The sequence below is a fragment of the Camellia sinensis genome, chromosome 7 (genome assembly GCF_055761805.1).
Source record: "Camellia sinensis isolate YWXY chromosome 7, ASM5576180v1, whole genome shotgun sequence".
Classification (NCBI taxonomy): Eukaryota; Viridiplantae; Streptophyta; class Magnoliopsida; order Ericales; family Theaceae; genus Camellia; species Camellia sinensis.
Genome location: NC_138967.1, coordinates 117,490,984 through 117,502,694, shown reverse-complemented (window position 1 = coordinate 117,502,694; position 11,711 = coordinate 117,490,984). Strand labels below are relative to the sequence as shown.

The window sequence follows — 11,711 nt, the reverse complement described above, 5'->3', positions numbered from 1 at the left end:
TCTCTCTCTGCTACCACTTGTATTGTATCCACATTCACTGACGTTTATCTATTTCCATTCGTTCTACTAACGCCGTCTAACCACCGCCGTTCACCACAACTGATAACCTCTCTCCAATCTATTTCTCTCTGATCGATTTGTTTCATTATTGTCAATTTGCACATAAATCCGATGTAAAAGTTTTTAAATCTCTTTTCTTTCATGTTCTCTCTCCCTGTTTCTCTCTTCCTACCATCTCCTCCGTCTCTATATTTTTCTCTGTGTATACAAAAATTCTTTGTCTATATTTTTCTTTGTGTTGAAACACATAATTTTCTCTAGCATTATGTTGCAACATATGAAATTTCTCTGTGTTGAAACATAATTTTCACCGTATTTATGTGTTTTTTCTCTGTGTTGAAACACATTATTTTCTCTATGCCTTTATATTTTTTAGTCTATATGAAGTCCGAGAAATGTCATTGTGAAATAATAATTAAAATAGTAAAATTTCATAGATTTTTTCTTTAGAATTTTATATTATTCATGTATATTATTTGAAAGATCTTGTCAATAGAATTCTAAAACTATAAATTTTACAAAACATAGAGATGTAAATAAAAAATTATTAAATTTTAAAGTTTTAAAATCAGTTAAACCATGTAAAAGGTAACTAAATGTGGGGCCTATTTTTATCCAAAATTATTAACTACGTTTGTTAGAGGACCTAAACTACTACTAAAAAATTATTTCTCCTTATTCTTGTAAAGTAATATTATTAGGGTTCTTAAACTAAAAATTCTATTTCGTAATTATAATTGGTATTTATTAGGAAATTTAAGTCCTCTTAAAATATAAGTTAAAAGTTAAAGAAAAAAATTAAGTAATAGAAAACCTATTTAATGCTACTGAATTTATAAATATTAATATATAAGTATCGACAAATACGGTTATAAACTCACCACCATTATCATCACCACTACCACCACTATCACCATCACGCTACCACAATATGATCATGGTATATGACTGTTCCCCAATAATATTACTCATAGATGACTTGTACTTGGCTTACACCTTAGTGGCCTTGGCCTACTCAAAAGAATACAAATACCAATAAAGCAAAGACTTGGGCCCCGTTTAGGGACTTACCTTTTTAGTCAAAAAGTCAAAAAGTTACTATTTTAGTCAAAAAGTCAACAACTCATACCAAAAAGTCAAAGATTCTCTTTTCTCTCTACTTTTTACACATCTTTTCGTAATTAGCCAAAAAGTCATCCCAAACATCTAAGTTTTTTTTACCTACTTTTTTAGCCAAATAGCTAAAAAGTTACTAAATTAGCTTGTTCCCAAACGAGGCCTTACTAGCTAAATTATTTAAACTTTACTTTTTCTTTTCTAATTAAACATAATTTAGATTGGTTTCTAATCATGTTAAACTCTAGATTAGGTTTAAAACATGAATAAGGGTGCCCAAGGGTCGAAGAAATCGAAATGGGCAAATGCCCTCCATTCGGCACGTGCAATTATTTTAGTCTCAAAGTTGGTTTCTGGGTAGGGGTTGCTGCATGTGTAGAGGGCTGGCCGCACGTGCGGGGGAATTGGATAGGTTCGGGGCTAGGCTGTTATTGGTTGTTCTTGAGGCCCAAAATCCAGTTTTCAAGCTTCCAAAACCTAAAACATGTTATATTACTCCCTAATGCACGGAAATATGATGGAAAATCAGTAGAAACTCATTTTTACGAATTGATTTTGAGATCAAAACAACTAAAAGATAAGATTTAATCCATGTTTCATATTTTTTCTATACTTCTTCTCATTCTTGCACTTTCAATACTTTGGAACAAGATTCTAAGGTTCCTAAGTACAAACAAATGGTATATAGATTCATAGTATAACACTTGTCTAACTCAAATCTACGGTAAAAATAATTCAAAAACTTAGTTTTTCAAGCAAATCATCAAATCCTTTTCTAATCTCTAACTTTTCCATTTTCTCTCGCTTTAATCTTCCTAGAACTTAGTTCAAATGAATTTCTAGCTAGGTTATGATATAAAAATGTGAAAGGAGGTTGAGTTTCTAACCATTCGGTGATTTCTCTTTGATTTCTAGGCTTGATTTCCAAATTTTCTTGAATTTTCCTTCTTTTCTCCCTTCTCTTCATAGGTCTCCAAAACTCTTAACTTCTCAAATTCTCTCTATCTTTCTCCAACCTTCTAACTTTTGTAGGATAGATTAGGTTAATTTGCTATTTGCCTCCTTAGTCTAATTAATCAAGCTTAGTTCTAATTAACCATACTTACATTCTAATATTGGTTAGTCTAATTAACCTCACTTAGGCTTAAGTTAATCTTGTTTAACTTTTACAAATCCTACTTAATTTTTGATTAAGTATTCATTAAGCTCTATTCATTAGACTAAGATCTTTAAACTCCTTACTCACAATTTTCTAAGTTACCTAGACATTCAATTTTCCAACTCAAGTAACTTCCCTAACTTTTCATTGTTTGCCTAATTTTCCATCTTCCATCCTTAAATTTCATATTCAAGTTCTTCAAAATCACTAAGGCTTCCTTCTCAAATTCACCAAATCCCAAGTCCTATCATAGCAAACATATCATATGCATTATGTCCATGAAATAGAAAGAATTTTCTAGCAAAAATGGATGCATAAATGTATTATGCATGCTTGGCTATCACAAAAGCCCAACCCCTAAAATTTATTAGGTGTTACAAGTTTACCATATGATAATGTTATCCATCAATCACTAATCCGTTTGAGAAGTTGGTTTAGAGGCTTTTTTTTGGCTAAAATAGCCACAAAAACAAAATAAGCTTTTTAGCCCAATAAAATAAAACATCACATTCAACCTATAATCATTACATTCTTTCTCTCACAAAAAAAGTCAAAAAAGCCAAAAAAGTCAAAAGTCATTCCCAAACCAGGCTTTTTAGCCCCAGACTAAAATAACCAAAAAAGTCAAAAATCCAAAACACTAATTCACTTCCTAAACAGAGGCTTAGCCCCAGACTAAGTATTATTGTCATGGCCCAATAAAAAATTATGGGCCCACCTCTAAACTAACCACAAATTCTTGGTAATCACCTAACCATACCTCAAAAGCACTAGCTATTTTCTCTTATTCAAGTAGTATTGTTGACGTGGCATTTTACTTCTATTTTGTTATTTCAAAACTTAAAAACTTCATAACTTTTATTACACAATTATTTTTAATAAAATTTATATTTTTGGAGTCTACATAATGAGATATATCAAATAAGACCAATATTGAATATAAAATTTTATACAAATAAAATATTATTTTTTTAGCTATACAAAACTAAAAAAAAATTAGTTTGTGAAACTATCCAGTAAAATTGAGAAATTTCTCAGTTTTTTCCAGTATTAATTGAGAATATTATCAGTTTTTTAGAAATTTATAATTTTTTTTTTCTGGTTTTAAAACTGAGTCATTTTTTCCTGTTTTAAACTGAGATATTCTTAGTTTCAAATCTGGAAAAAAAATACTGAAAAAATTAGACGAAAAAAATATTGTTAATTAAGTTAAGAGAACTTACTATTAAAAATGGTTTAAATTGTAAATTTATAATAAAAACATATTTTTATTTTTATATAATTTTGCATTTAATACTAATCTTGTTTGATAGATTTTATTGTGTTGATTCTAGAAATATAAATTTTATAAAAAGAAAAGAAGAGAAAAATTTACCTATAAATCTCATCTTGAAGAATGATAATCCGATTAGTCCAAGAGTTTTTTTATAGACCAATTAATCCCATTGATTTTGAAAAGGTAGGTTTAATATATTATTTAAAAATTAGATTTATGGTTATATCCTTATTTCTATTATATTTTCTTTCTTCTTCTTCTTTTTTTATTTTTTATTTTTTATTTTTTATTTTTTATTTTTAAGAAATGTAAGATACACAACCAATGAGAATCAAATTTGCGATGAATTTTTATAAGAATCTTTTTTATTTAAAATGACTTGAAATATGAGATTCAAAATAAATGTCAATCACCATACTTTTTTTTATAAACAATTACAATGATGAACAACTATTATTTAAAAGGTAATTTTGTCTATTAAAAATTAATGAGATTTGAAAGAACAAAAAATCTTTCTTAAGATTAATGAAATATAAGTTCACAAAATAGAACTTGTGTGTAAATGTCCTATATTTTATCATTTAATAAAAAAAAAAAAAAAAAAGAAGGTGGATAACTCTAAAGTTGTTGGATACATTTTTTTTGAATGGAAGAATTGGCCAAACATGTTTTTGGCCCTAAATTCCATCGAGTTGGAATATAGATACATCATTGTTTACTGTCGCTTACAATAACGGTAGAGTCCACACATCAAAGTCGTTATCTCTAACCTTTCTCAAATTTTCTTTTTTATTCTTCTACTTTACGCAACCAACAATAATACATCTCCTAAATGAAAGAACTCGAAAGAATTTTAATACGCTCTATGACATGAAAAATAAAATAAAAAAGATAAAACAAAAAATAAAACAAAACAAAAGACAAACATCACTATCGAAGTAGGGCCCATCACTAATTAGAGCTCTTAAAGCTCTTTTATTAGAGTTCTAAAATATTTTTGTTTATACAACCATTAAACAAAAGAAAAATGTTTTAGAATTTTAAAAGAAGAGTTATAAAATAACATTAATTTATCTTTTTTCTTGTTATGTTTTATCTTTTTCCCTTTTTTTTTTTTTTTTTTTTTTTTGTTCATCGGTGCATTGCTAGCTCAGTAGAGGTGCTTTTAGAGGAGCTCTACTATTGCTCTCTATCATGACGGTAAACAAAATAAGCAAAAAATTAAAAGGCAAAATTGTAAAAAAAATGATATAAAGTCAAAATAATTGTTAATAAATAGAAATACAAGTCTTAGTTGCATAATTTGAATGCATAAATTACTTGGACTTTCATAACATTATAATTACTTTGTGTAAATATATATATATATATATATTTGTACTTTTCTCAATTTAAAAAACAAAAATCTTGAAATATGACGTAATAAGACAAAATGTATTACTGCAGAAGAAATTAAGACACATTCCCACAAATTAGTCTAAAAACTGCAGTCCCATTAATTGGAGAGCAACTATTTACACATACCACTCTCTCTCTCCACATCTTTCACGCATAACTTTTCAACATACTTTTTATTAAGTGCGTGAAAAAAAAGGGATATGATATGTACAAATAGAAGCTCCCATTAATTGTTGCCAAAAAGACAGGAAAGGGATTGGATGGTCAAATAAAGAAACATATCAATGACTTGAAATAAGAAAATACACTTTCTCCTATCATGACCTCTGTTGCATTTCAAGACTCATTCAAACATCTTATTATATAATAATATCATTACTTGTACACTTCATACATCTCACCTTCTGCAACAAAAACTTTAAGCCGATAATGGGTATCAAAAACAACCCAGCCTTCATGTTTTCGATTTTCTTCCTCTTCTTCTTCTCTTTCATCAACCATCTCTCCCATGGAGCTGACACCATCTCTGCAAATCAATCTCTTTCTGGGGACCAGACCATAACATCTGCTGGTGGGAATTTTAAACTGGGTTTCTACAAACCAGGTAATTCCTCATACTATTACATATCCATGTGGTACACCAAAGTATCTACCCTAACAATAGTTTGGGTAGCCAATAGAGATAATCCCATCTCTGATAAGTATTCCTCTGTACTCAAAATCTTAGATGGTAATTTGGTGATTTTAAATGAATCCCAAGCTCTGATTTGGTCCACAAATCAGAACTCTACCACTTCCAATTCTGTGGTGGCTGTTCTTGGGGATGATGGGAATTTGATTTTGAGAGATGGGTCTAATTCAAATCAACCAATTTGGCAAAGTTTTGATCACCCTGCTCACACTTGGTTGCCTGGTGCAAAGATTGCTTACAATAAGCTTACCAACACACACCAACGTTTAACTTCATGGAAGAACTCAGAAGACCCTTCAACAGGACCGTATTCTCTTAGTCTTGATGCAAATAATAGTCAGTATGTTATATTTTGGAATGGGTCTAAACAGTATTGGACTAGTGGTCCTTGGAATGGGCAGATTTTCAGCTTAGTACCTGAAATGAGAGCTAATTATATCTTTAATTTTAGCTATAACGACAACGAGAATGAGAGTTACTTCACGTATTCTCTGTATAATCCTTTAATTATTTCTAGATTCATTATGGATTTTTCGGGGCACGTCCAACAACTCACTTGGTTGGAAGGCACAAAGCAGTGGAATTTGTTTTGGTCTCAGCCGAGACAGCAATGTGAGGTTTATAATTTCTGTGGGCAATATGGAATATGCAATAATATTATACAACCCTTCTGTAATTGTTTGACGGGTTTCAATCCTAAGTCGCTCAATAATAGGAATTTGAGTGATTATACTGGGGGATGTGTGAGGAGAACCGAGTTGCTGTGTGGGAATAGTACTGCTGCTAATCAAGAGAAAGACAGGTTTTGGGAAATTCCCAACACGAGATTGCCTGAAAATCCTCAATCTGTGGCTGTTGGCAGTGCCGCTGAATGTGAATCTTCTTGCTTGAATAATTGCTCTTGCACTGCTTATGCTTATGATACTAATAGGTGTTCAATTTGGATTGGGGAGCTTATAAATCTGGAAGATGGTAGTGGAAACACTCTTTATCTCAGACTTGCTGCTTCCGAGTTTCCAAAGCGTAAAAGTAAAAAGGGAATTATTATTGGTGCTGTAGTGGGTTCAGTTGCAGCAGTAGTACTGCTAGGCCTTGTATTTGTTGTTATTTGGAAGTGGCAAAGGAGGTTGGTTGGAACAAAAGCACTAGATGGTTCATTAGTTGCATTTGGATACAAAGATTTGCAAAATGCAACCAAAAATTTCTCGGATAAATTGGGGGGAGGAGGTTTTGGTTCTGTTTTTAAAGGGACGTTGCCTGATTCAAGTGTCATAGCCGTGAAGAAGCTTGAAAGCTTCAGCCAGGGAGAGAAGCAATTTCGGACAGAAGTCAGCACAATTGGAACTGTCCAACATGTCAATCTTGTTCGGCTTCGTGGGTTCTGCTCTGAAGGTAATAACAAGTTGTTGGTGTATGATTATATGCAGAATGGTTCCTTGGATTCCAATCTTTTCCATGAAAAGGATGAAAAGGTTTTGGATTGGAAAACAAGGTACCAAATTGCGTTGGGGACAGCTAGGGGCTTGGCTTATCTCCACGAGAAGTGCAGGGACTGTATCATACACTGTGACATAAAGCCAGAAAACATTCTTTTGGACAATGAATTATGTCCAAAAGTTGCAGATTTCGGCCTAGCAAAGCTCATTGGGCGAGAATTCAGTAGGGTTCTGACAACCATGAGGGGGACAAGAGGCTACCTCGCACCCGAGTGGATATCAGGAGTAGCCATAACAGCCAAAGCTGATGTTTACAGCTACGGTATGATGCTTTTTGAACTCGTATCAGGAAGGAGAAACTCTGAGCAATCTGAAGGCGGGAAAGTTAGATTCTTCCCGACTTGGGCTGCAAGTGTAGTCATAGAAGGAGGTGATATCCTTGACCTATTAGACCTTAAGCTTGAGAGGAATGCCGATGCTGAAGAGCTAACAAGAATTTGCAGAGTTGCTTGTTGGTGCATCCAAGATGATGAAAACCATAGGCCAACAATGGGTCAGGTAGTTCAGATCCTCGAGGGTGTTCTGGATTTGACCCAGCTGCCTCCATTTCCACGATCTCTCCAAGTCTTTGATGACAACAACGAAAATATAGTTTTCTTCACCGACTCGTCCTCTTGCCAAAGTTCACAACCACCGGGCTATCCTTCAACTGCTTCCTCTCAGGCCAAGAGCACTCCATCGCCAACAAGTATCAACTCCTGAAGACAAAAAAAAGAACCAAAAACAGAGAGGATTTGCCGAGTGCTTTTCTATTTGCTTAATTACAAATATATTCTGCCTCTATTTTTTCTTTCTTTATTTCTTTCTTTCTTCTTCTTCTTCTTCTTCTTTTTTTTTTTTTTTTTTAAATTTTGAATATGAATGCCTGAATGCACAAGATAAGGCCTCCCTTTTGTTAGTATTTGCAGCTTTACAGTAAAATGCTTGTATATTTACTGTAGCAATGGTTTTGCTGTCTGTTAATGCAATTGGTTTCTGGTTTTCCTATAGCATTGGGCCTATTTTTATTTTTATTTTTTTCTTTTAAATCTACATCATATGTCTTGATGTGTGGCATGGGTTCATCTTTACCAAATCTTAATGCCCTAATGTCTCAATGCACTTCTAGTCACTTGATGTGAGAATCTTGGGACCAATTCATATGGTTGGGAGTATGTATTAGAACAGCAAAACAAATTGGTTTAAGTTTCTGCACTAGAAGAAGCAATACAAGCCCCCAAGGATTTCTGAAACCAGACATGAACTTGGGAATTGGAATTGCTTTCACTTTCTCCCCATTCTCTAGCTTTCGTTGCCACAGGCTCATTCAGATTTGGAGTTAAAAATTGCTACTTTTGATTTTACTGATATTCTTCTAAAGATCAAGTAGATTAAAAATTTAAACATCCCAACCGAAAGGGGACTCGTGCTGTGCCAGTTAGGGACCTGGGTAAGGATTTTTACAATTTTGTAAGGCTAGTGGAGCTCTTTCAGATCACTTGTTGTGGGTTATGTTCTGCACATCAGAGACTTTTTTCCTGGAATTCTCGGTAGTACTGCTCAAAATCTATATTTTTTTAAAATTTATTTTTGGGCAAAAATAAAGTAAAATTTTGTTGACAAAAATATAACATTGCATGAGAAATGAGGAAAGAAGCAAAATGGTAACTTGGGATGGTTTGAGGTGTTGCCTGGGACTATTGGAGTTTCTGTAAATTCAGCTACTCCTTTGATTTGATTTTGATTTGATGATTTGAGTGTTGTTCTTTGGATGTTCTTTGTTTTGTTGGCATCTTGCCAATCTCCTTGTCCTGTTTGGACTCAGGTTTGTAGGATTGGATTTTAAGGTGTGTGTCAATGTAATTGGGATGTATCTTTGAATTTTTTTATTTATTTATTTATTTTTCCCTTAACCTCTCTAAATAGTTGTAATTCTCATCTTTCAATCAATAAATCTGACTTTCTTTGCTGATAAAGAAAAAATGAAATTGGCGAATACTTTTCCAAATGTGAGATGCCCAAGTAGAGCTATGCTCAGTTTGAAAGGACATGGGTTTTCTTACATTAATAAAATTCTGTATGACATTCTAAAATATATCTGTATGCTTTTCCAAATGATGCAAAATAATTGAAATACTCATTTATTAAATGGAAAAATTACACCTCAGTGATGCTTTCAAAAAGTATTTACACATTTATGGAGAAGTTTTTGGCTTAAGAAAAATGCTTGGGAGCACTAATTAGGTGGCAGTGGGTCCCGTCATTAATGATGTGATATTTTGGTCTTGGAGTTGTATTTTTTTTTTTTTTAACTTTTTTAATGCATTAGTGCTATTAGTGGTGATATTTTTAGTGGGATGAATCATTATTGATAATGTTTGAATGTTTATAAAGTTTATCATTAATGTATAATTATTTTTTAAAATTTTCACTGAATTGATGTTTTCCCTTTATTAGTGGGGAATGGCTAACCCATCTAATTGCTACAGTATTACTTTGCATATACTTACAAAATCATCCAATATAATTAGAGGAGTATTGCAATGCATATTTACAACAACATTTAATATAATTGGAGGAATACTAATGATGTAGCTGAGTAACTAGATATTCTTATTGTAGATGAGATAATTTTGAAACCAGGAAGAAACTTTAAATCTAAATTAAAATATTATTGATCAATGCATGTCTTTGCCCTTAAGCATATATAATGATTATCTTATAATAGTTAAAGTCATGATTCGAATAGGAATTTAGGAAACTGCCAACTGTGTTAATTATTTGTTAATCAAGAAAAATAATATAAGAAAATAAAAAGTTATCAAAAATGACAATTTTTTTTGAAATGACAAGTGACTACTAGAAAGTAAAATTACCAATAGCAAGTTGTACTAAAAATAGATATTCCTAAACAAAGTTATTAGAAAACTACACTTGTCTCTAAGATTTGGAGAAGATATAAGCCTAGTAATTTTAATATAATTATATCAACTATTTTAACAAGGTTAAAGGGATCAAAATTAAGAAAAATTGTGTAAAAACACAAAGTTAAACAGGGTAAAATATGCATTTAGTGTAAAAAAAATCATTTTCTTTTATATGACTAACGAATTTGTTATATAAAAGTGAGCTTAGTGTTACGTAAATTAAAAATTTGAAAGACATTTGTACTCTCTCTATCCCATTTTGATAATCCCTTTTGAAAAATTTTAACTTTTTAAGGAGATAAGTAATTATCACACTAAAATTCATATTTTAAAGTATTAATTTCAAAAATACCATTCTATTGTTATTTTCAAATCTATTGATATAATTAGGGGACAATTTTGAAATTTTTTTAAATTTAAAATTTTGACTTTTCAAGGAGGACATGCATTTTGAAATAACAAAAAATGAAATAATAGATTAAGTTATACACGGCGTCTCATACGCTTAAAACATTTATGGATACCCAATCAAAAAAGGCCACATAATTGTTGTGATTTTTTAAAAAAAATTTGCATCTCTTTTGCATATAGTTTTTGCATCTGATCAGCTCCATCCCCTTTACTCTCTCTTCTTCCATCCCATGGCTTCTCTATCTCAATCCTTTCTCTGCCCAGCTTTCACCACCGACCACTACGACCTCCATCACCAACCACTGCGACCTCCACCTCACCTCCACTTTTCTCCTCTCTTCCCATAGCTCCTCTGTTATATAATGGACTAATAAATGGGGCGGAAGGAGTATTATTTAAGGGACTTGTGAGATTAATTATATATTTTTTTCAAATATGAAGGGAGCTCAGTGTAATTTACCCAAAAGAATGTTCACTCAAATGGAAAAATTACTAATTTAAGGGTAAATGAATGATTTTGGTCAAAATTCATTTTGCATCATTGTCAGAAAAGATAAATTAGTCTTATTTAGAATGTCATTACCAATCAAACAATTAAAGTTGAAGAGATTTTGTGTTTGTTCAAAAATTATGTTTTTGCCTTTGATTAACATTTGAATTTTTTATTATTTTTTATTATTTTTTTATTTTTTTATTTTTTTATTTTTTCTCTCAATTCAGTTCATATACTCTTCAGTCACTTATTCTACATCACTGAATTCCATCTAATTTGATCATAAAAATTTTTAGGCTCCTACGATCAATGACAAATTATTGTGCACACTTGTCTTTTCTATTTCTTTTCTTGAGAGATTACATTATGCTGATCTAAAAAAATGGTAAGCAAGGATGTGAGCTTTCATTAACTTTACTAGCAAACCTTAAAAGAGGAAGCTTATAAACGGGACTTTCTTCCCCAAACAAACGTAAAAAGACTATTTGAAGTGCAATTCGACAATTGTTGCAAAAGTTTAGATGCGTGCAAATTGGTCTTGATATTCAATTAAAATAACTCGTAATGAGTATATATTAATGTGTGTTTAGAAGGAGAAAGATTTGGTACATGCCTAACATTTGACATAATACACAAAGAGATTGTCTCGTGACATGAACCCATAACCTCAAAATTATTAGGTCAAGGTTGTTAGGCTTAGGTCTT

General features: G+C 31.6%; 1 protein-coding gene across 1 annotated transcript; it reads left to right on the top strand.

Annotated features, from left to right (window-relative positions):
• Positions 1-5,223: 5,223 nt before the first annotated feature.
• On the top strand, positions 5,224-8,185 carry LOC114298825 (G-type lectin S-receptor-like serine/threonine-protein kinase At2g19130). The gene has a single exon (XM_028243457.2). It carries the CDS (start codon positions 5,439-5,441, stop codon positions 7,896-7,898), a length of 2,460 nt encoding a protein of 819 aa, XP_028099258.2. The 5' UTR covers positions 5,224-5,438; the 3' UTR covers positions 7,899-8,185.
• Positions 8,186-11,711: the final 3,526 nt, after the last annotated feature.

Coding starts and splice junctions, on each gene's coding strand:
- LOC114298825 (XM_028243457.2), top strand. CDS start 5,439: ATGGGTATCAAAAACAACCCAGCCTTCATGTTTTCGATTTTCTTCCTC.